This window comes from Microcebus murinus, chromosome 20 (genome assembly GCF_040939455.1).
Source record: "Microcebus murinus isolate Inina chromosome 20, M.murinus_Inina_mat1.0, whole genome shotgun sequence".
Lineage (NCBI taxonomy): Eukaryota > Metazoa > Chordata > Mammalia > Primates > Cheirogaleidae > Microcebus > Microcebus murinus.
The window spans coordinates 4,508,449-4,532,628 of record NC_134123.1 but is presented as its reverse complement, the minus strand read 5'-3'; the positions used below and the strand labels follow the sequence as shown (position 1 = coordinate 4,532,628).

The 24,180-nt window shown below is 59.1% G+C and overlaps 1 protein-coding gene across 2 annotated transcripts in view; it reads left to right on the top strand.

Moving 5' to 3' along the window:
• The window catches only part of ZNF423 (zinc finger protein 423), a 313,414-nt gene extending 289,454 nt beyond the window's left edge, over positions 1-23,960 (top strand). For both annotated transcript variants that reach the window (XM_012788967.2, XM_012788972.3), the window contains one exon: positions 23,737-23,960. In XM_012788967.2, the coding sequence (XP_012644421.2) occupies positions 23,737-23,766 (30 nt within the window). In that variant the 3' untranslated portion in view covers positions 23,767-23,960. The remainder of the gene's footprint in view (positions 1-23,736) is intronic.
• The last annotated feature ends 220 nt before the right edge of the window (positions 23,961-24,180 follow it).

Genomic DNA, 24,180 nt, shown 5'->3' with positions numbered 1-24,180 from the left:
GGGGTTAGACACTTCTTGGTGAGTGTGGTCAGGGAGGGCCTCTCTGAGGAGGTGGGATGTGGCTCCACCCAGATGGGATGGTGTAAGGGCAGGCTGTGTGGACGAGAGCCGTGAGTGCAAAGGCTCTGTGGCCACTGGGAGCTGGGCGAATAGCTAAGACGACAGAAGGCAGAGCCCGGCTGCAGCGCAGTGAGCAAGGGCAGAGGCACATGGAGTCCGGATCATGGCAAGATTGGTAGGGCAGTGAGAGACTTCGGATTTTATCCCCATTGTGACGGGAAACCAAGCAGGGCACAGGTGTCATCTGATTTACACCCTGGATCAAAACAAGAGGTTTGCTTTTGAAAGACACTGTTAAGAGAATGAAAAGTCACAGACTGGGAGAAAATGGCTTGTAAGTCACACATCCGATGAAGGCCTTTTATCCAGAATATATTAAACATAAAGAACTCTTGAAGCTCAACAAGGAGGTGGGGAGGCAAAAAACTTTTGCCAGGCATGTCACCAAAGAAGACGCCCATCGTTAGTCGTTAGGGAAGGGCGATGAGTCCCGCGGCCGGGCGGCCGGCAGCACTGGGCGCTGGCGAGGGTGGGGCCCTCGGAACTCTCCTCTTGCTGGCGGAGGTGCAGTTGCTTGGCCACGTGACAGAATAGTTTGCGGATTTCTTATACAGTTAAACGCACACTTACCACGTGACCCAGCAATCCCACTGCTCGGTGCTGACCTAAGAGAAAGGAGAGCTTTGTCATACCAAACCCTCTCTGTGAGTGACAATAGCGGCTTTATTTGTAATGGCCCCAATGGCCCCAAACTGGAAGCCCCTAAGTGTCCCTTACCTGGTGGACGGGTAAGAGGTGCGGTGATGTGGCACATTCGTGTGGTGGGCTGCTGTCCGGCCATGAAAGCAACGGCTCACAAATGCCAAGTGAGAGAAGCCAGACCCAGAGCTGCATACTGTGTGGTTCTCTTGACATGACATTCTAGAGAAGGGTGACAATACATCAGAACAGGAAACAGACTAGTGGTCGCCAGGGGCTGCAGGTGCTGGGGGAGAATAGAGGAGACTAAAGAAGGTTTATCTAAACACCCATACCCTGAAAACTTAGGCATTGCTGGCCTGTGGGGACCCACCCTGACCTTGGGGTCCAGGAGCTTCCAGGGGCCTGTCCTGGGTCTCTGCCCAGGAGATTTGTGTGGGTTGCAGGAGAGATGCAGCCACTCTTGCCTTCAAGTGCTTTAAGCTCTGGCAGGTAGAGGGGTTCTCGGCATGCCTCAGGTGGCCCCAAGACTTCATAGTGGGCAGAAACTCAGGACGTGGATTTTGGTCTTTGATAATCACAGCTCAGACATCAGTCTCTGGAGTTAGCTCAAAGAAGAAGGATAATTAAATTTTAGGGATGTAGGGGTGGCTTTTGGATGCCAAGAGCAGGAAGTGATACTGGGTTTTGGGTGGCCCTGTTCCTCTGTCTTCTCTCAGACTGCCTCGTCCCTGCCTTCTACTTCTTTGGCTTACTGTGCTCTCTCCCCAGCCTTACTTTCTAGGCTCCTCTGTACAGGAGGAAGGTGGGGAAAGTAGCCACAGCTCCCAGCAATTTTGCTGAGACAGACACCTTAGGTATCTCAATAGAGGGGATTTAGTGTAGGGATTCGGTTACACACGTAGCCAGAAGGAACACCCAGAAAACCCATAGTTAGTAACTGCAGGTAGTAGCCAGCCCTCAGGCAATAGGTTCTAGATCCCTGGAGAGGGAATCTGACAGGGGAGCATGGGCCCGCTGTCCCCCCTGCTCCAGTGAGCTGTGGCCGGGGGTGGGACTACACGATACAAACCGGCGGTTGAGGGCACCCCTCAGGGAAGGGGAGCCTGGGCTAGTAGACCCCACACGTGACCCGTCCATGGGAAGACTATCTAGACACAGAAGGCGGCGAGGGCCCTGTTGCTGGAGTGTGCCGACAACACGCTTGTCTGACAGGCTGCGGAGGGCGCCTCGGGGAGTGGGTCTTTGCGAGGGTGGTGCTGTGCTCGAAGCCTTCTTCTGTCCTGCACCAGCTGTGGGCCTCAGTTTCTGTACCTGTAAAGTAGGGCTGTGACAGCTCCCACCTCAGAGTTATGTTGCAAAAGGCCCCGGCACAGTGGCTGGCACCTAGGAAGAGCACACGGTAAATGCTACCTGTTACTGTTAGCATTTACTGTTTAGGCAATTTGAGGATCAGATGGCTTTTTAGGGTTCCCTCCACTAGGAATTGGCTGCAATTTCATGATTTCTGGCCTGACTTTCAGCATATTGAGACCCTGAGCCCTTCCCTCGGTGGCACCCAGTTAAGCCCCGAGCTGTGGGCCTGGGAGACCCTGCACGGGGCTCGGATGGAGCCAGGTGTCCAGAGCAGTGAGACAGGGTAGAAGGGGCATGGGCTGGGGGCCACACACCGGGGGCTCCAGGTCCCCCTTCCTGCACGTCTGTGAGTGCCTTTGGCCCAGGCCCTTTTCTCCAGACCCTGCTGTCCTCAGCTGTGCCCCAGGCACAGTGGAGGGTGGCATGTAGATTTGACTGGGGGTGGGAGACAACCCCGCCAGTGTCAGGGCCATCGGCCTTGCATTTCTAGCCTCAGGCCTCAGCAGATGAAGGCCTGGGGGCCCTGTCGGCCCCTTGCCAGGGGTGAGCCAACCTGGGGCGGAGGCAGCTGTGCCGGCCAGCCCAGCTGTCTCCGGGTCCCACAGGCACCTCTGTGCCGCAGACGCCAGGCACGGATGATGCCTCTTTCTCCCCTTCCCCAAAGCCTCCGGCTCTTCATCACCGAGGGGACGTATGAGGGTATGCGACTTACCAGCCACCCGGGACTAGGCTTGGACAGTGGACAGGCCCCCCTGAAATCAGACAGGGCGCAGCTGTGACAGCCTGCGGCCCGGGTCTCGGTTGTGGGCCTGGCAACTCTGTGGACCGTCTAGCACAACCCCACGAATCAGGTGCTCTCCTCCCCATTGACAGATGTAGAAACTGAGGCTCTGAGAGGGTAAGGGATTTGCCCAGGGTCACTAACCAATGGCAGAGCCATATGCAAAGCCAAATTATCTTTGCCACCAAGGCAAACAGAAACCCTCCAAAGTTTAAATAAATTGCCATGTATATGAGCTAATAGATTTAAATGAGGCCTGCAGTGCTGAACTATAAAAAGCCGTTGTTGTCAGGGGACCCAGAAACTATTTTAGTAGTTGGGCCAAGCAGGTAGCACAAGTAGCAGTAACAGGGGAAACAAAAAAATCGCTCCTGGGTGAGCCCAGGTGGGAAGGCGGGGGCCTGTGCGGGGCGCTGCGCCCGTGCGTGGCCGTGTTTGCCGGGCCGGAGCTTGAGGCCGGGCCCTGCGAACCCTGTTGTCTGCAAATGAGCTAGAGGGTTCGGCGCATGCCGGGCTTGGGGAGAAGAGGGTCGGTTCTAGTCGTGGAGACACTGACTTCCTGAGACTCAAGCTTCCTGGTGCTGCCACCTTCCTCCCCTTTGTGGCTGCCTGGGACTTGCTTGGTGCTTTCCCGAGAGTGGAGCCTTGAGCTAGAGAAAGGTCCCTGTAAAGGTGGTACTCCCAGCATCTCCGAGCAGTGGGGGCCAACTGCCAACTGCCTGGGTACCTCTGAGTTGACAGTAGGTGCTTGCACATGCGCACACACACAGACACGCACACACACAGGCACACACAGGCACACACGCAGTCACACACAGACATGTACACATGCACACAGGCACGCACGCGCACACAACAGATACACACGTGCACACACGCACACAGACGCACACGCACAGACATGCACACACAGACACATGTGCATGCACATGCACACACAGACTCATGCACATACACACAGAGACACGCATACACACGCACAAACGCAGTCACACAGACATGCACACATGCACACAGACACGCACACACATAGACACACACATGCACGCACACGCACATGCACACACAGATTCATGCACATGCACACACAGACACGCACGTATGCACACACAGACGCACATGCACACAGACAGACACGCACGCGCGTGCACACACAGACACATGTGCGCGCACACACAGACACACGTGCTCACACACAGACCTCCTTGATGGGCCAGGCGGGGGCGTGGCGGACCTGCTCCGTGCCCTGGAATCTTGACTCCCTCGTTGACAAAGCCGGGGTCTGCAGGAAGCGAGTCCATGAGCCGGCCCGCGGCGGCCCAGCGGCCAGCCGGGCGTTGAGCGGGCGCATTTAAAGGATTAGCTCACGCTGTTTGCTTGTGTGTGCCTAATCATGCCGCTTCCAGCTAAATGACTACAATTGACCAAAAGCAGAGCTGGGAGTTCTAACAAGCAACCCAGAGCCTTCCGATGGGTGGGCGAGGTCCTGCCAGCCTGGATCCCGGCCCCCAGCCAGGGGTCTCTGCGAGACGGGCCCAGTCTGAACTCCCTTGAGCCCCTTCCTTCCCGGCCCTGAGAGCATTCGGATCGACTTCCCTGATTCCATCGTTCGTTTAACACACACTTACCAAGTTCACCTGCCACTGGTGCCGTCGTGGGGGCTGGGAACAGGAGACAGGGCCCTGTTCTCACGGAGCTGACATTCCACGGGAGACAGCGAGGAAAAGTGAGAAAGCACGCAAACTAGGTAACCAGATTGTGACATATTGAGACAATAAAACACGTTGTGACAGAGGGTTGGGGGGGAAGGGGCGCAGGGCTGAGACTGACACTCAGATCGGGTGTCAGGAAATGCTGGCGTTTCAGCTGAGTCCCGAGGGCGGAGGATGAGCCAGTGCGGGAAGAACTGAGGGAACCCTCCAGGAAAGGGCAGAGCCAGTGCAAAGTTCCTGGGGTACCGACAGACAGATGTAGGGCGTCCAAGCAACAGAACAAAGGGCAGAGGGCAGGAGCGGGCGAGGCAACAGCAGCGGCCTTTGGCGTTGCTCTTGCCTATACACGGCGGATCGAGACGGGGCTTCCCGGACGCAGCCCCTTCTTTTCACGCTCAGCCCAGCTCGTGTGTCCCTTCTCCGAGAAGCCCTCCCTGGGCCCCCCCCTTGGCTTCTCCAGCCCTTACTGTAACCGCCAGCCCCTCTGCCGGTAGGGACTGTGAGCAGGAGTGTCTGCACCAGCGGCCCACGCGGACGCGTGTTTGGAGGTCGAGACTCCCCCATCCATCCACCTCTCACCAAATGTTTTACCTTATTTCTTGAGCTCCTAGAAAGCAGGAAAGAGAACACAGGCAAGGAAAGGAGAGAGGAGGAGGCTGCGCCCTGCAGGTTCTGGGAGCCCATCTTTTAAAGTCCTGGTCCTTATAAGATGGGTAACCAAGGAGCCGGTTTCCTTGCCTCTTTGTGCTGCCGCTGCCAGATCCAGCCAGATAATTATAACTAATAATAATTAAAAATTAGAAGTGCCCTAGGCACATGCTCAGCGTTTGACTCTGGCTGCGTTATCTGTGAGTAGCAGTGTCTTCCTTTTTCCTGCTGCAGAGGTGGCCGGGCCTCGCCACCCCAGCCGCCGGGAGGGCAGGCCCGCTGCACGGCTGAGTCGGTGCGGGAGGTTCCTGACGGCACCGCGTGGTGGTCCCAGGAACAAGAACCTGTCCCCGGCACCGGAGTCCGCCGGGAGCCCAGGGGGGCTGAGGGCTCGACTGGCTGCTGCCCCCCGGGCCCCTATTCTGTCCTGTTGCAGGCGTGGCACCTCTCCGGGCTGCTTCCCCGCCTGCCAGCTGGGTGGGGCCGCCGCCCGGGCTGCTGTGCAGATCAAGGTGCAGCTGCAGAGCGCTGAGAACACGTGGCAGCCGCGGCGCGGTCCAGCAGGGGCGCTCCCGGGCCCTGCCTGCCCCGCCAGGGCAGGAAACCAAAGCCCAGCGCGGCTGGAATTCTGTTCACCATGGCGCCGCGGTGTGGCGAAGCCATGCCCGTGCTGTGCGCCCGCAGCCTGGCTTCCATTCCCAGCCCTGCAGCCAAGCAGCTCTGGCCGAGAGTGAGTCGCCGGCCCTCTCTGGCCTCAGGACTCTGGGGGTAGTGGCAGCCCCTTCTTTGCCGGGTCCTGGGGGCGGCCCAGCCGTGCCTGAACAGCCCCGGGTCTGGCTGAGAGTGAAGGGGTGACACGCATCAGCTGGTGGTGGCGCTGTCTGGACACCAAGGGCTCTCGTCCCCTCTTCACTGACTCAGTCACCCGTGTAGGTGTGCTGCGAGTAGCCCACAGTGTTTGCTGCCACCTACTGTGTGCAGTGTGTGCAGGTGCTGGCGACACCCTAGGCTGAGCCATGGGTTTCAGGAGGGGACAGTGAGCTGACGAGGACGGGGCATTTTGCATACGTTTGTGGAGCATAATGTCACGTGGTGTGGCATAGTACTGCCTCACATCAGTCATGCCACATGCCAAACATAACACAGCTGCTGCACGGGAGAGAGCCCTCCTGCCGTGCCCCTACGCGGCATCAAGGGTGGCACGGGCCCGGGCCGCGCCTTTGCCCCCTGCACGCCGCTGTGTCCCTGGGCACGGTCGGCCTGTGCGCCTGAGCCTTGCTGTGTCCGCTGTCGAGTGGGCCGAGGCCTTTGCCACCTACGCAGAGTGCATCGTCACCGCCATCGCCGTGACGTGAGCATGCGAGGTGCTCGCTGGGAACGTGAGTGTGAGCGTGAGCTCCTTGTCGCAGAGGGCAAGCTGAGGCTGCTGGGGGCGGAGCTGGGGGCCCGGCGGTCTGACTCGAGTGTCTGTTCGCAGCCCCTGGGCTGAGGCAGTGGGTCAGAGACGCTCTCAGAGTGCTTAGGAGCCGGGCAGGTCTCTGAGGGCGGGGCCGGGGCGCCCCGCTCCTGGGGCGTGAGGTGCCTCTGCTGCCCTGGGAGCGCTGGTCACCGCGGAGAAGCCGTGAGGCGCGGACGGCCTGTGCCAGCTGTGCTCAGTGCCCTCCTGGGCCGGGCCAGGCTGCCTGAGCAGTGAAGTGTGCAGGGGCCCAGGTGGGGACTGAGGGTGAGCCCAAGGCCCAGCTCCGGGCAGAGATGGCACTTGGAATCGGCCTCGGGCTGCCCGTCTACCCAGTGGAGCCTGTCGTTCATGCCCTGGGGCGGGGGGCCAACCAACTTTAGGGGGCACCATGCCATCGTGACAGATGGCACGGGGGAGCTGCCAGGAGCTGCCGGGAGCCTCGAGCCGGCGGCCATTGTGTGTGCCGTGAGCCCAGCCCCTCGCCGGCGCTGGCTCAGCTGGGACCAAATGCCTTCAGTTTCTTAGTAACAATGACAACACTAAGAACAGTGGGCGCCACACTGGTTCAGCGCCGCAGAAGCTCACACCATACAAAGCCCTGCCCGCCTGACGCAGACAAGGAGGAGACATCGCACCGGGAAGACACAGGCTTTAGGGGCTGGAGGGTGTGAATCCCACAGCTGCTTCTTGCCAGCAGTAGGACCTTGGGCTTGTGGCCTCCCCTCTCGGTGACTCACCATCCTCACCTGGACAGTGGGCCGCCAAAGCCTCTCGGAGGGTTATCGTGGGGTGCACATGATGCTTGTGAGTCACTGAGCACGTTGCCCGGTGCCCGAGGTGGGCCACGTGGAGGTGGCAGCATGGGGCGGAGCTGGCAGCGTGGATGTCAGCGTCACTGCCCCACTTTCACAGATGGCAGGAGCAGGCTCAGAGAGGTAGAGGCACTCGTGTGGTGGCAGGGCCGAGCCTGCGCCCCTGGGGGTGAGAGGTAAGGAGGAGGCAAGGAACAGCAACAACCTGCACTAGGGAAGCCTCTGGCACTGATTTCTCCTATTTTATCCTCAGGGCAAACTTGTGAAATCAATGCTGTTATTATATTGTCCCCATTTCACAGGTGGGGAAATGGAGGCACAGCTAGGCAGGGGCAGAGATGGGACTTGGCCCGCAGCCTGAGCCTCCAACCATGGCTCCATAGCACGGGCAGGCTGTTTGTGTTGTGGAGCCCCGTGTTACACCCGTCCCTGATGAGCAGTCTGCTTCCCCGACTTGCTGGGAGTGGGGCAGGCTGCCTCCAGCCAGGGTGCTGGGGTCTGGCATGGCTGGCGGTCTTGGCCCCCATCAACCAGAGACCAGGTCGTGTCTCGGTGTAACCCTGCGTTGTGCTCTTTGGTCAAGCAGAACAATTACTAATGACATTTAGAAGGAAATTAATGCTGAGAACTGCACGTTGGCATTTCGCAGCACCGGTCAGCAGCCCCACATCGGCACGCACGGGAGAGTCAGGGGCTGGGGCCAGGCTGGAGGGGAGAGGGAGGAGACAGCAGAAAATTAATTTTGCTGTGTCAATAACTAACATGAGTCTACTCGCCCGGCTTCTGAAGTTTAGACAAAATCAAACATGGACAGGCTGGGGCATGTCCAGGGCTGCAGTGACATTCATGTGAGGCTGTAGTTTGCGTGAGGGCAGGTGGCAGTTTCAGTTTGGTGTCTCCTTTAGCTGGTACCAGGGGGCAGCAAGTGAGAAGGAGGTAGCAGTCTTAGGACCGGACCACACGGGCTGAAATCCAGATGGCACCTCTACCAGCTAGATGATTTAGCAAGCTGCTCTGCCTTCTGAGCCTCGGTTTCTTCGTCAGGAAAATGGGGATGCTGGGAGGAGCAAAGAATACATGAAGAGCAGGTAGCCCTGTTTCTGGCATGTAGCAGGAGTCCAGTTTGTGGTAGCCGTTATCGTATTTCCCTAATTTCTTTTAAGATACAGAACGTTCTTCATTACAACGTCTCTTAAGTTGGAGTACCTCCTTTGTGTGTTATGGTTTCATTGGTTGTATTTTTGGTTCATTTTGTGACAGCAAATACTGGAGCATCTTAACTCTTCGGGGTCTTAGAATAGGGACAGGGTGGTGCTGGCGGGAAGCGTGGGGAGGTGGGAGGAAGCGGGATGCTGAAGTAGTCTGGGACACGGGGTGGGTTCCCGGTGGGGTACGGGAGCATCCGGAATAATCTCGTGCAGTCTCTCCTCACAGCAGAGAGGGACACGCCCAGGGGAAGCCAGGTCGCCGTGGCATTGTGCACTTTTGTAGAGTGGAGCGTGAGAACACACAGCCTGGGGACTGTGGAGTGTTCGTCTATATTTCAAAACAGGAAGGTTTCCTATAATTATAATGGCTAATATTTATCTAATGTTATTAAGTGCTTGTTCTCAGCACTTTCATGCATCAGAACGTTCAGTGCTCACAGCGCCTTTGGAGCTGCAGCAGCGCACCAGGCTCAGGGAGGTGAGCCAGCTCCACGGGCCGGCAGCCCCAGGTTCTGCTCTTTCCCACCACACTGCATGGCCGGGCATCTTTGTTCTACTAATCAGACCGGGCAGCCACTGGACCACGGTCCCTGGTGGCAACCATTGGCTGCCCCTTTGAACATGGGGATGTGCTCCTGGGTCAACTCAGCCCCCACCCAGTCGACCTTACCTGGTTTGTTACTTACCTGGACCCTGAGTTTGTGGCCCCTCTTGAAACACGGCACCGTTTGCAAATACATCTCACGGTGCCTCAGCAGCCTGGGCCACCGGAAGTGCCCTCTGCCCACTCCATGCTGCAGACCTGGGAACCGAGCCCTGGGACCCGGCTGGCAGGGACAAGTGGAGCCCATGGTGGCAGTGGGGTGGATTCTACCCATTCAGGTGTGAATGCTGGAGCAGAGGAGCAGGTGAGGCTCCCTTCTTCCCTGCCCAGGGACCAGCTCCCCCGCTGAAGCCAGACCTGGGTGTGCAGTCCAGACAGCGGCATCACTGGCCTGCGGCACCGTCCCTGTCTCCCCAGCCTTGCTCTGGAAGCTGCCACACCAAAAATGGGGAGTCATCCATGTCTTTGAGTTGACGGCCATGGCAAAACCTTGTGGTTAGCATCAGTTATGACAACATTGAATGTCTGCTTAGCATTTAATGTGTTGTAGAACCTTTTATGTATGTTATCTAACTTGAGGCTCATAATAAGGCTATGAGGTCGATATTATTAGTTACACTTTTCAGGTGAGTAAATGGGTACTTAGAGCAATGAAGTGACTTCCCTAGGGTCAGTCACAAAGTTGGTAAGTAACCAAAGCAAGATATGAACTCCAAAGCCCATTGTCTTCTCACCAGCTCATTCTACCATCCTACCTACTCATTCGTGTACTTATCTTCCTCCCACCATTCTCCCATCCACTCATCCACATATTTATCCATCCATTCATGCATGCATCCATCCATCAATCTATCTATCTATCATTCACTCCTTCATCTTTCCACTATCTTTTCATCCATTCATCCACCCATCAATCCATCCATCATCTACCCATGCATTCACCCACCCATCCATCTACTCACCAATCCATCCACCCATCCACTCATCCATCTATCAATCCATCCACTCATCCATACATTCATTCACCGACTCATCCATCCATTTACCTGTCTGTCCATCCATCCATCAATCCATCTATCCATCATCCACCCACCCATTCACCTATCCATCTACTCATTGTCTACCATCCATCTCTCCGTCCGTCCAGCTACATGTTGTTGCACCACCATCATCCATTGGTATTAAGTATGAGGTATATGTCAGGAACTACAGAGCTTTTTTTTTTTTTTTTTTGAGACAGAGTCTCACTTTGTTGTCCAGGCTAGAGTGAGTGCCGTGGCGTCAGCGAAGCTCACAGCAACCTCAAACTCCTGGGCTTGAGTGATCCTTCTGCCTCAGCCTCCCGAGTAGCTGGGACTACAGGCATGCGCCACCATGCCCGGCTAATTTTATATATATATATATCAGTTGGCCAATTAATTTCTTTCTATTTATAGTAGAGACGGGGTCTCACTCTTGCTCAGGCTGGTTTTGAACTCCTGACCTTGAGCAATCCGCCCGCCTCGGCCTCCCAAGAGCTAGGATTACAGGCGTGAGCCACAGCGCCCGGCCTACTACAGAGCTTTTATGATGCCTTCTTCATATGCTCTTAACTCCACACTTAACTGTTACCCATCCCTCTCCCCACTTTAAAACTGCATAAACCTAAACATACACACACACCTCTCTGGTGAGTTGAGTGGGATAGGACAGACTCGGGGAATAGAGAACTCTTGGTCTGCCTCATGGAAACCAGTGAGTTCTGCCTGGGGGTGGAAGGGAAGGCATAGGGCCGCCCCACTCGGGCATGGTGGGGCAGGTGTCTGGCAGCGGCAGTGTGCCACAGCGTGGCTGGGGGCTGAGCATACGGGAGGGCAGACACGGCATTCGGGACTGGGCTGCAGTGTCCTTCAGCCCCATGAGTGGGGACAGCTTCCAAGGAGCAGGCAGCCCGTGGAGCCCTTCCTTTCTGGGTGGCAGGATTCCCCTTTGCCCTTCGTTCTGTGCCAGGCAGGACTCCTTCTCTGGACTGGCCAGGGTGTATGCCTATGTGTTTCATGAGAACCGCTGCGATCATAACATGTAACCGGTCTCAGCTGTGGTTTTGATCACTGACGCATGCATACAATTCAGCACAGCAAATTAGGTCCATCTTCAGAACTTCTGGCCCTGCAGCCGGGGGTCTGTCAGCAAGGGGGGCTGGCTGTGCGGGCTCCGGAAGCCATTCTGGGGGGAGACCGCCATGTTTTCTGAGGAGGAGCACTTTTGAACATCTGCCAGAACAGCCCTTTACCTGCAGGGGTTAATTTTCTAGAAATGTTGAGGATGCAGGAAAGTTTTCTTTTTAACAAAAACTTGCAAGACAGTAGAAATGGATATGATCAAAGTTTCCTTATATCATTTACAAATCCTAAACGCACTGGGTTAGTTCAGGGACCTGAACATATGTGTTCTGTATAATTAGTGACCGTGTGACCTAGATTTTCCAGTGCAGTCCTGATTTCAAGTATTCTGTCCCAGCTATTGGCTATTTGTCCTGATTTTTCGTTTGTGGAATATGATGACTCGATGTGGAGCTCTCTTTTTTCATCACATTTTGACGAGTAAATATTTAAAGTGGCAAAGCCCACCCGGAGTCAGGAAGCATCAGGGAGAAATGCCCTCTTATGTTAGGTTTTTCCAACGTGGCCAAATAGTGAATGTGTGGGGGCGTGACTCGGCTCTCCTCCTCCTCCCCCTGCAGTGCCAGGGAGAACACGGACACGCCTCCAGCAGCCCTGCAAACCCTGGGGCCCGTCCTCAGCACCTGCCAGTGAGCACAGGCGAGCCTCCCTGCAGTGTGCGTCAGGCACCGTGCGCAGGGGAAGAGCCGCCACCCAGTCCCAGGGGTCTCTTAAGGTCGGCTGTTCTTCCGCGGCCTGGTGCTGGGAGCCACGCTGTTGACCACAGTGGTCGGCTCCGGCATGACAGAGGAAGCCCCTTGCGTCATGGAAATGGAGAAGGTCTTGAGCTAGTGCAAGCTAGCGCTCGGCAGGTGACATGCTGGGCCCTGGGAGCTGAAGCTCCTTCTCCCAGCTGAGGGCGCTGTGGGCTGTGTGGGCTGCTGTGGGCTACGTGGGCTGCTGTGGGCTGCTGTGCGCTGCGTGGGCTGCTGTGGGCTTCGTGGGCTGCTGTGGGCTGCGTGGGCTGCTGTGGGCTACGTGGGCTGCTGTGGGCTGCTGTGGGCTGCGTGGGCTGCTGTGGGCTGCATGGGCTGCTGTGGGCTGCTGTGGGCTACGTGGGCTGCTGTGAGCTACGTGGGCTGCTGTGGGCTGCGTGGGCTGCTGTGGGCTGCTGTGGGCTGCGTGGGCTGCTGTGGGCTGCTGTGGGCTACGTGGGCTGCTGTGGGCTGCGTGGGCTGCTGTGGGCTGCTATGGGCTGCTGTGGGCTGCGTGGGCTGCTGTGGGCTACGTGGGCTGCTGTGGGCTGCGTGGGCTGCTGTGGGCTGCTGTGGGCTGCGTGGGCTGCTGTGGGCTGCGTGGGCTGCTGTGGGCTGCGTGGGCTGCTGTGGGCTGCATGGGCTGCTGTGGGCTGCGTGGGCTGCTGTGGGCTACGTGGGCTGCTGTGGGCTGCTGTGGGCTGCTGTGGGCTTCGTGGGCTGCTGTGGGCTGCGTGGGCTGCTGTGGGCTGCGTGGGCTGCTGTGGGCTGCGTGGGCTGCTGTGGGCTGCTGTGGGCTGCGTGGGCTTGCGTGGCTTCCAACCCTGCAGCCAGGAGTGTGCTACTGGTCCAAAATGCGACCCCTCTGCCCCTCACCTGCCCTGCTCACTCCAGGATCCTGCCCAGCCGGTTTCCAGTGTGATGTAATGCACATGAGATTTCCATCCTAACCATTTCTAAGTGTGCAGGTCGTGGCTTAGGTGCATTCGCTCGTTGTGCAGCCATCACCACCGTCCGTCTTCAAACCTCCTCATCTCCCCCAACTGAAACACTGTTCTCGTTAAATGCCACTCCACACTCCTCCTCCCCTGCCCCTGGTAGCCACCGTCCTGCTTTCTGTCTCTGTGAACTTGACTGTTCTAGGGACAGCACAGGAGAGGAATCATACATTTGTCCTTCTGTGACAGCTTATCCCACCTAGCATAATGTCCTCAAAGGATCCTTCTCACTTTTAAGAAAAATGTATAACAAGACTTGGGCAGGGCAGGGGCAAGGGGAAGGGAGGGCAACTGTATTTCTTCTCATCTCCCTGACAAGTGGGATCTTGGCTTTGTCTCAGTAGCTCGCAGGCTGCCATTTCAGAAATATCTGCCGAGTTTTTACCAAGTTTGGGCTCTGAGCCGAGAGACCAGGTCCCTGCCTCACAGAGCCTGGGGTGTAGCGAGGGGTGGTTGACCGTGACAGTGAACCACCAGGTTGAAGAACGTGCTTGGGGGGGAAGGTCTGCAGGTGCAGAGGGATGCCGGGAGGAGTGGCCCCTGATCGGGGTGGGAAGGCCACTGCAAGGGGTGGCCTCAGGTGAGAAGCAGCCTGGGAGGACTGGAGGGTGCGGGGCATTCCCGGTAGCCCGAGTGGCCGCTGGGTGGGCGTGTCCACGGAGCTGGCAGAAGGTGGTGTGGACACCAGAGCTCACGGGGCTGTCTGTGCCGTGGCCAGGGCTCTGGATTTGTTCCGGGTGGGTTGGGGCCCACTGCGGAGTTCAGTGGAGACAGCCTGGACTTGCTTCTCACGGGCACTTGGTTTTCTCAGCTTCCCTTGCTAGGAAGGGGCCTCCAAGGGGCCTCTGGTCCTGGGCAGGTGGGGCTGTAGGAGGGATCCCAGTGGCGGTGTGAGCATGGGACGGGTTAGCCACATGGGTCGGGGGCAGAGGCCAGAACAGCGGTGACCAGGCCCTGGACCACTTTGCTGCATGTCATCAGGACTGTGTGTTGGGGGCGTGTGTGTGGGACTGTGGGGTATCCGTGAGACTGCGTGTGTGAGAGAGATGGGGGTGTCTGTGAGTGTACAGGTGGGTGTGCCTCGAAAGTGGAGCCTGCCACCGTGCTGCCTTCCTGAGCACCCTGAGCGGCTGTCCCCACCATGCCTGGCTCTCTCTGTCTGTCCCATGGGACGCCGCGGGAGCTGGATGGGGCTCTCAAGTCCTCTGGAGGCAGGGAGGGTGTGAGGAGGCACGACGCAAATGCTTGAAGGGGTCACGTGGCGAGCTGCTGCTGAGCTCTGCGGACCAGCCACGAGACAGCCCTGCTTTCGAGGCCCGGGGCGTCCCCACCTCGCACGGTGTCCCTCGGGCGCTCGGGAAGGCAGCGCGGTGAGGCAGCCCTCCTCCTGCGATGCACCCCCTTCCACGCTCATCCACACTCACGGAGACGCCGCGGGCTCCTGTGCGAATCTAGGGCGGACAGAAGGTTCTAGTGTCCCTGCACGCTCCTTGATTTCCCAGGCTTGGTGGCATCCGGTGCGCCCGGAAGCACTCAGCCGAGGGGTGCACGCCCACAGGCAGCAGTGCCACGCTGTGTGGACGGTTCTAGCCTCAGCAGACTTGACTTTCCACCCTCCATCCTTCCGGAGCATAACTGTGCACCTCCCTCGTCCCGTCCCCTCGGACAAGGACTCTAAGTGTCACCGAGCCATCTGCTTCCCAGTGGCACTGCTCTTCACCTCCCCTGGAGTATGCTTGGGGCTCCTTGAGGCCGTCACAGATCCCAGATGCCTCAAGTAGCCCCTGGGCCAGATTCGACCTGCAGACAGGTTTCGATTATGGTGCATGGTGCCTCAAACGTCAACACAGTTTCTATTGAAAAGGTGTAGATTTCGAGGTTTAGATTTTCTTGTTTCTAAAAAGGCTTAGAAACAAGAAGCTCTGGCGACACGGGCCTGCACTCCCAGGTGGCAGTCATCGCCTGGAGCTGACAAGCCAAGCCCTGCCCTTCATGGACAAAGCTTGTGCCTTGCTGCCCCGCACCTGGCCTGGCGCCCAGCAGCAACGGCCCTGAGCTCGGGGCCGTCGGATGCGTAGCGCCCTGCGGCCAGCGCCCTGTAGACGGTCGCAGGTGCACCTGCTGTCTCTCCCACGTCAGCCTCCCTGAGAGTGTGCTGCCCGCTGGTAGGCCACTCTGGTCTTCCCGGGTGGTCCGTGCACGTGACCTTTGACCCACACCAGGAGCAGGGAAGAGAGAGTCGGCCACTGCTCAGAGAAGCCACCGCTGCCTCGGGCCGCCGTCTGGCTTGCGGTGGGTGTGCTCCGGCGGACTCCTGCCCCTGCGTCAGGCTGGAACCCCGTCTTTCGGGGTCTGGCTCAGGCTCTTTGAGGGCAGGGCCCATGTCGGAACCCTGTTTGCAGTGAACTGTCCCCGGGGCCCTGATTCCAGGCAGGCACTTGGCTGGTCTGGTTAGAGTGGACGCCATGGTGGGCTGGGAGGTTGACCAGAACAGTGTGCTGTTGCTACCCAGGAGGGGCTGCAGGACTCAGGACTGGGACCCGAGGTGTACCAGGGGACCAGAAGTTCACTCCAACGCTCGGTCCTGAGTCCTGCGTCTGCTAGCTGCCCTGGACTCCAAGCGCTTAGTGCCTAGGGACTGCCACCCTCTTTGGAGAAACAGCAGCAGCGGCGGCCACGGTGGCTCAGGCCTCCAAGTCAGATGTGGGCTGCTGCCCAGGACGGGCAGATCTGTGAGAAGCCCTGGAAATATTTTATCTTCTTTGCTTGTGACAACAGCCATAAAACTCTTTTTTCCCTGGGTGGAGGCTGTCTAAAGTCTCACGCTCGCCGGCAACTCTGCTCACAAGCAGACTGACGGCCCATTTGCATTCTCAAGTGCAGCCCCGGAGTCCTCTGTCCCTCTGGGCAGGTGTTATTAGCTCCCTGGTTTTGTTGGGTGGCTCTGAGTGGGAGCCTGTTTACAGGCCGGGTTCCTAATAGAAGGTTTCAGTTCCCTCCTAACAATCTATTCTCTGGTGGGTTTTATTTTCGAAGCACGGCAGTACAAAACCTGCTCCCTGGGAGCTTATTGGGCTTGTTTTTCCCCACGATATTTTCTCCCCCTTTTTCACTCGAGGGAGGGTGTTTCCTGCTCATGGAACCGACCTGGACCAGACTGCCTGCTTTGGTCTTGCGTCCTGGGTGCCGCAGGGTGCTGGCGAGAGAGGGTTCAGAGAGGCACGGGGCCACTCTCCTCCTGCCTGAGCTCTGCAGCAGCCCAGAAAACCAGAGAAGGCCGGGCCCGGCAGCCCTTTGGAGTCTGAGTCCGAGGCTGTTTGGATGTGCCTCTTCCTCCAGTGTCCCCCCAGGTGACCCTCAGGTCCCTGAATCCGCCTCTGCTCTTGGTTCCGAGGGAAGGCAGCAGACCCCCACCCCCACGTGAAGCCAACCGCCTTGCTTCCTGGAAGCTGGAGTCTCCCTCTAGGCCAGGAGTTCCGGACGGATTGGGGCTGTCCCTCGGGAGACAGCTTCCCTGGCTGAGCACCGACGCTCACTTCCTGCTGCTCGGGAGTGGCAGACGGCAGGCTGTCTCGTGTCTGGGAGGCACGGCTGGGAAGCCTCACGCACGTCCGGCACACCGAGGCGCTGCCTCTCCTTCTGCCTTGTAGGGCCTTCCAGGGCTTTGTGCCAGGCCAGTGTGTCACCAGCTTCACGGATGCATGGGTGGGTGTCACTGCACACAGGCGCACCTCGCCTGCCTGGGTGTTGATGGGCGGGTGGTGGCTTGCTGTGTGGGGGCGCACGGGGCGCGGGCACAACCACGTCGCAGCCCGGCCCCAGGGCGTGGTGCGTCACTGGGCAGGCATTGAGAGGGAGCCTTGGCCATCGCTCACCCCTAATTTTAATGACGTGCGTTAGCTAAATTGTGTTCTGAGCACTCGTCCGGCACTGTTTATGGTGTGCTCTCGAGCACGCTCACCGTTTGTCAGAAGTGCAAACTAGCGAGCATACGAGCCTTTAAGACAGGCCATCTGTTCGTCTTAGACCCTTGGACGATTGTCAAACACTTCTAAAAATAAGTGCTCACAAGCAGAGAGGGGCTGCCCAGGTGATACACAGCAGATAGGGGAGGCGGGGCTGCCTGCGTCAGTACCTCCCCAAAGGGAAAGGCATGAAGGCGGTGGGGGAATGGGGGGCTTGGGAGGGAGCAGGGGGAATGGAGGGCACAAAGGCCCTGCTGATCAGCCCTTTTGGCTGGAGGGGTGAGCTGCTCCCTGTGTCTTGCCTCTCGTGTAACTCCACAGCTCAAATACCTTCAATGGCTCCCCATGGCCCAGAGTTCGGGGCAAGCTGCCCGTCTGGCACCAAGGAGCCTCATCAGTAAGGCCCCGCCCTCCTCTCCAGGCCCGTCTCCATGGCTCACGCCCTGCGCTGCTGCCAAGCTGAATGATTCATTGTTCCCCCAGCATATGCTGCGCTTTCCGCAGTTCACAAGCAGAACGGGGAGTGGGCTCTGCAGACGGACGGCCTGGGGCAGGCCCGGTGCTGATGTTACCACCTGCAGGACCTGAACCTCTCTGTGCCTCAGTTTACTCATCCGTAAAATAGGGACAGTAACAGCATTTAACTGACAGGGCTGTCACCAGGGTTAATGAGTTCATATGAGTGAGTGTCAAGAGCGGTGCCTGGCACACAGTGAGCCGGTGAGAAATGCGGCTGGGATCACTGTCAGCGTCCGTCACAGCCCCACGCCTGCTGCGGCTCATTCTGCCTCCAGGCAGACACGCCCTGGTGCAAGTCCTAGCCCCCAATGTCCCGGAAGGGCAGCTTCTTCCTTAAGCATGTCCCGCTCAGACGTCCTCTCTCCTCCGTCCTCTACGTGAAATCTCCCCCGCTTCGCCGCAGATGGGGAGGGCCCGGGTGTGCCCGCGGCGAGAGCGGCGCCCGTCTGCCGAGCGAGCAGGTGGCAGAGCCCACGGCGTCCCCACTCGCTCAGACGCGGTGGCTGTAGCCTGAGGGTCTGCCTTCTCCCCTGAGACAAGAGTCTCTCCGTGGCTACGGCAGGTTCTCGGACTTGGTCCTTGCTCCTGCCGAAAGCTGGCTGTATGGCCAGCGCGTGGGAGCACCGTGGCCGCAGCCCTCGGAGTGGCCGGTGGCGGGCAGCGTGAGAAGGAGGCTCGGCCGCGGCCTCTTCCCACCCGGGCCAGAGGCTGGTGATGCGCGGGGCGGGCGGAGAGCAGCGCGGTGGGCGTCCTGGGCGCGGGGCTGCGTGTTCCCTTGTCTTCATGGCACGCGGGCTCGAGGGCGGGCCAGGGCTTGGCTTCCGAGGACGAGTCCTTCTTTTCTGCCTCTTCAGGTCTTTAGGGTGTGATTCTGGCCACTCTCCCGGTGGAACCGTGAACCCTCAAGGGAGGGGCTGGGGCTCCCCCTGTGCGTCCGGGCCGGCTGTGGAAGAAATGAGTGAGCACGAGTGCACAGCGCCCCCACGCACCTCCCTGAGGCTCCTCCTCACCAGACACGCCGCTTTGCTCTGAGGGCGGGCAGGGGAAACAGTGGTTTGTGGGTCCAGAGGTTCTGGCCAGGGTGATGGGGGGGTCCTTTAGCTAATGCCTGCTGCTCCAGGCGGGGCCGTCCAGGGTGGGACGTCCCAGGAGCATGCTTGAGCTGGCGCCAGTGCTTGGGACTCACAGAGGGGAGGGCCACCAGACCTCTGTGAGGCCCCGCTGTGAGCTCCAGCCGTGTCTGGGCCTGGGGTTCCAGCAGGGAGACAGCTGTCTGTCTGTCACAGGGCACCAGCCTATTCGAAGACTAGATGGGCCCACAGCCTTTGTTATCTGCCACTTCCGAAACCCAGAGGTCAGGGGACTTGCTCAAGGCCACGTGGCTGGTAGGTGCAGTCAGATTCGAACCCATTACTTGGGCTTCCTGCCTACCGTGGTCACCCAGGGCAGTGGCTGGCACCAACGGGCACTTGCTAAGGGCCAGGCAAGGTGCTGGGACTTTACAGGCATTGTCGCCAGAGTAGCTGGAACATGGGAGGGCAGCTAAGGGCGTCTGAGAGTGGCCTGCAGTGCGGAGAAGTCCCTCTGGCCCGTGCCGGCCCGCCCTAGGGTGTCCGGAGACGGCCTTGCTGCTTCCTCCTGCCAAGCACCAGCTTGTAAGCGCCTCTCGTCTCTCCCCTCGGCAGTGTGGTGCCGGGTGTCAGAGGCCCCAGACTTGTGCTGACAGAGCTGGAGAAGCCATCCTGGGCTGCAGACTAGGAGGGCATGCAGGGTTCGTGTGGCAGTGTGTTGGGCACAGAGGCGGGCTGGGCCCTCCTGGGGCTGCTGACACCAGACTGGGACCCCACCTGAGTTCCACTGGCCCATTCAAGCGTGTGCTTTGGGAAGGACAGTCCGGCCGCAGGCTCCAGACTCCTGGCCCTGCCCCTGGGCCCACAGTGTTAGCCTGCACTGGGTTCAGGACCAGGATCATCTTGCTGCTGAGTGAGGTCCCAGCAGCGAGCAAAGTGGCTGTCACCCAGCAGGGCTCCATAAAAGTGAATGAGTGAGCGAGCAGCTGTGTAAGTGGACGCTGGCCTTCTTTCCCTCTAGAGGCCCGGCGTGACAGCAGCCAGTTCCTGAGTGCCCTGAGGACTTCTGCAGGGAGCAGGGAGGGCTCGTTTTGGGGGTCTCGCGAACCCCAGCTAGGCCTCTAGCCCCTGACACTGGCAGTGGACAGATTTCCATGCCAGCTCCCAGGCCACCCCTTAACCCATCGCTGATTTGTGTCCCTGGGGCAGATGGCCCTGTGCGCCAGGCAGAGGCTCTGAAACAGGGCAGAACCTCCGCCCGGGAGGGTGCGCGAGCCCTGCCTGCTGCTCCCCCCGCCCCCGCCCTCGGTGTTGTCTCTCACCTGTCCCTCTGCCCCACACCTGCGTCTCCTTGGCAGGCACGCAGGCCAGGCCCCACAGGCGCTTTCCCGGCCTCCCTGCCCCCACCCCAGCCTTTATGGTGCCAGAAAGTGTTCATCTGTGAGGTCGGTAGCGTCTTTAAAAAACGATTTTCTTCCTTCTCTGAAGGGGCTAAATATAGCACAGGCATAAACAGAGAAATAGACATTAAGGCAGAATGCCCTTGCGAGAAGCGTGCTGGGTGGAAGGAGCTCTTTAAGAAGGCTTGGCGGTCCTCCGTGTCCCTCGAACCGTAGCTGCTCGCTGTGGGGAAGGAGCTGCAGGCTCTTCTAGGGTTGTTGAGCTGCGCCGGTTGCAGAGGCTCGCCAGAGTGGCTCCGGGCACAGGTGTTGGGTGATCGGTGAGTCCCAGGGACAGGGGTCCCCGCCACCCCTCTGCCCTTAAGGAGACTGCCCTTGGCTGTGGAGGAGCTGATGCCTGCCTCGGCTGAGCCCCTGGGCTCCCCAGCATGCCCCCCAACCCGCACATGACGGGGTGGCTGTCCCACTTCCCTGGCTGAGCTGCCATCTGCGCCATTAATCCCACAGATATTAGGGCGTCTGTGTGTCTCACCCACCACATCAGGTCCCTGGAGGGTTGGGTCCAGCTGGAGTCTCCCCCTCCACCTTGCTGTGCCTGGCCCAGAGCATCCAGCAGGTGCTTAATAACATAGAATATCACAGTGCCCAGTGAAGTCTGGTGCCTGCTCCCCTCAGGGCATCAAGATTTGACATATCCATCTGCTGTGACATCCTGGGCTTTGTTCCTGTAACCGCACGTGAGGGAAGGAAGTTGTGTCCTTTTGTCTCAGCACCCTCTATGAGGAAGTTCTTTCTTGAGTCTAACCTAAGAACCACCTGTTACTGCTCCTACAACGAGAAGGCTCACTGCTGCTTTTCCTGAGAAGGGTCATTTATTCTCGTGTTTTCCTAACCAGGGTTCCTAGGCATGGGTTTCTCTGCCAGGATTCCCGTGCCCGCAGCCCTGGGTGACCTGGTGTGGACCACGTGTCTCACATGAGCAGCTTCATGGCCCAGAGACCCCCAGGCACCTCCTTCCCTGTGTCGGTGCGGGGTGGTTCTCGAGGATTTCGTGGAGATCGAACATCATCTTTGGTCCTCTGCAGCCTTTGGAGCAAAGTACATGTTCGTGGGGACTTGGCCTCTGCCGTCCAAGTCCACAGGCCCCAGTCTTTGTGTCCCCACTGTGCTGGGACCCCACTGGTGCCCTATTTGGCGTATTTGTCCAGCCTCCACACCGTGTCTGTTCCACCCACTCGGAATGCCCTCTCCCCTTTCCACATGTCTGCGTCCTGCCCATGTATTTATTCATTCTTCCTTCCGTTGATTCATTCACAAATGTTGCCTGAGTGTCTACTTTGTGCGGGGCCCTAGGAGCTGTAATTTGAAAACAGGAAAAGAGCTGTCCATGTCTAATGTCCCTTGTCTTCCCCCTCCCCATCCTCCCACAAATAAATAAGGCCATGCCCAGATAGCAGGGGCTTTGACTGGCCTTGGCCAGGTGGGGAAGCGAGGTATCCAGATGGCCCCTGGGCAGCTGTGCCTGCCATGTCACCACCGGGCACTGGAGGCCCATGGATCTGGCTGGGACACAGTGTGCCCAGTCCTGGTCTGGGTGCCGTGGGGCCGGGAAGAGACGCGGAGCTGCCCTGCGTGCATCGCGGCAGGAGGGCTGGTCTTGCCCAGGAGGGCGTATGGTGTGGGAGGTGGGCCGGGGGTGCCTCAAGGTGGCTGCAGGGATGGGGAAGAGGCCTGTGTGCCTCGAGGACTCCGAGAGCAGCTCGGTTGGGAGGGAAGACAGAGGAGGAGGGCACTCAGTGGGCAGCGCTCGGAGCTGCAAGGGAGCTGTGTGTAGGTGGGTTCAGCTCCCCACAGGACTGCTGGCCGTCCGTGCACAAGCACAGGGAGAGGTGCCTCCGCTGGCGGGTGCAGGTTCCCATGGAAACCGCCCGCATCCCATCTGTGTCCTCTGGGTCCGTGACACCCCCGGCTGAGGTGCCAGGCCATGCTGGCAGAGCCGGTGCTTGTGTCGTGCGGAGCGCGGGCGATCCGGGCCTGGGTCCCTGCCGGGTGCAGGGCGCCGGCGGCCTGCCTCCTCGTGCAAGCCCGGCCCTCTTGGACTCCTGCTGCCCGGCTCAGCCCTCGGGCTCCCACGCCGAGTGACCTGGGGCCAGCAATTCAGCCTCCCTGAGCCTCAGTTTCTTCACCTTGCAGGGCCGCTGTGAGGATGGAAAGAGCGGTCCCCACAGCGCAGAGCACGCGCCCGCCGCCTGCCCCTGGCCCAGGGAGGACAGCAGGACTGGCACCGCGTGCCGTGGGTGCTGGCGACATGCACCCTGTGGACGGGCGCCGGGGCTGCCTCTCCCTGGCAGTGTCGGCGACGTCGCCGCGGAGGCCACAGCCGCCGCAGTGCCACGCAGAAAGGGTCTGCCGCAGGGCCTGTGCGGGGCAGGCGCGGCCGTCTCCCCGTCTCCCCGCATCCTCTGGCCGCTCGCAGCCAGGCTGGCGCCTCCTCTGCCCCCTGGTGGTCAGCGGCAGGGCTGCAGGCCACGGCTCCCAGCACGCCCGCAGCCACCCGCAGCGCCCGTGTGCCGCTGGGGCTGCAGAAGAAGCCACCCCTGGGGACCGGAGGTCCTGGGCCCCCAACAGGGCTCCTCCACCCTGCTGCACTTTGCGTCCTTTCTCAGGGGTCGTGAGGCTTTGAGGAAATTGGTCTGAATTCAGAACACAAACCACTGAAGAGAAACAAAGACTGTGCTCAGATACCAACCCCAGCCCCAGCCGCTGGTTCGCGGAGAGGAGCAACACTGCTGGCCCTCTCCGGCGGCGGCGGCAGGAGGGCGGGGATGCCATGGGCTGCGGTGACAGGGAGGCGTTTGGCCACAGGGTCCCACCCAAGGCCCTGGGCTCCTAGGTCGGCTGGGCCAAACTGCACCAAGTCCCTCTCTTCTGGCAGGAGCAGTCTCGTACTGAATGGGCAGGGTCCAGAGCCCCAGGCAGAGGCTCCTCCCAGCGCCCTTCCTGCTAGGTGACATGCCCCGCCTTGGCTGCAGGCCCCTGGGCCACCCACTGCCTCTGCACATGGCACCCGCTCACGTGTGTCTTGGCCAGAGAGCTGCACGGCACACCTGCCGTCTCCCTCTGCGAGGCTCAGCGCAGCTTCCGGGACCGGCAGGGGCTGTGAGGGCAGCCTGCGGGCGATGGGACACAGCTGCCTCCTCCTCGTTAGGCTGGAGGGAGATGGAGAGGTGGGCAGGGATGGTTTTAATTCCTGGCATTTCCCCTTTCCCTCCACCTTGCTGGTCCCGTGGTAAGACCTAAATGGTCTTAAAAACAAAAACACAGCGTACGGGGAGTCCAGGCTGGCAGCCACAGGAACCGAGCCCCACGCCCCACGTCAACGTGGCGTCTTGGCAGCTGCGTCCCTGGAGCACTTTTTCCTGGTTGCATTTTGTTCTGTGATAATCGCACTGCTTTTCTGCGGCTCTCGGCAGAGACGCTTCGAGTGGGAGGGACGGGCATGCTCTCCATTCTTCTGCCCTCATGCGCGCCCCTTTCTTGCCTTTGCAGAACCACACGATGAGCCAGCACGCACAGTGAGGGACCGCTCGACAGGACACCTCTCCGCGGAAGGCTTGCCGGAGACGCCGTGGGGAGGGCCATTTGAACATTACATCCAATCAAAGTGTCATTTGCAACCCAGATGTAAAACTCTAATGATTTGGCCATGAGGCGCTGCTATTATAAGCAGCTGGAAATGAATATTAATGGCAGAGATTAAAAGTATTCCATGCTCAGTATTTTTTATTGTCCTGCTACAGCTAGTGTGCTTTTAGAGTTTCCGCCGCAGACTACATTTCTAGAGTTAGAGAAACCTGCTTTTAAAGGCTCTTGTCCTTTGTTCCTTCATGTATTATATTGATAGTTTTTAAAAACGAATTAGTGTGATTTTTTTTCTTTGCTTCTTCTTTTTATTTCTTGTTTTTCTCCCCCCCCCTTCGGTTAACTACTTTT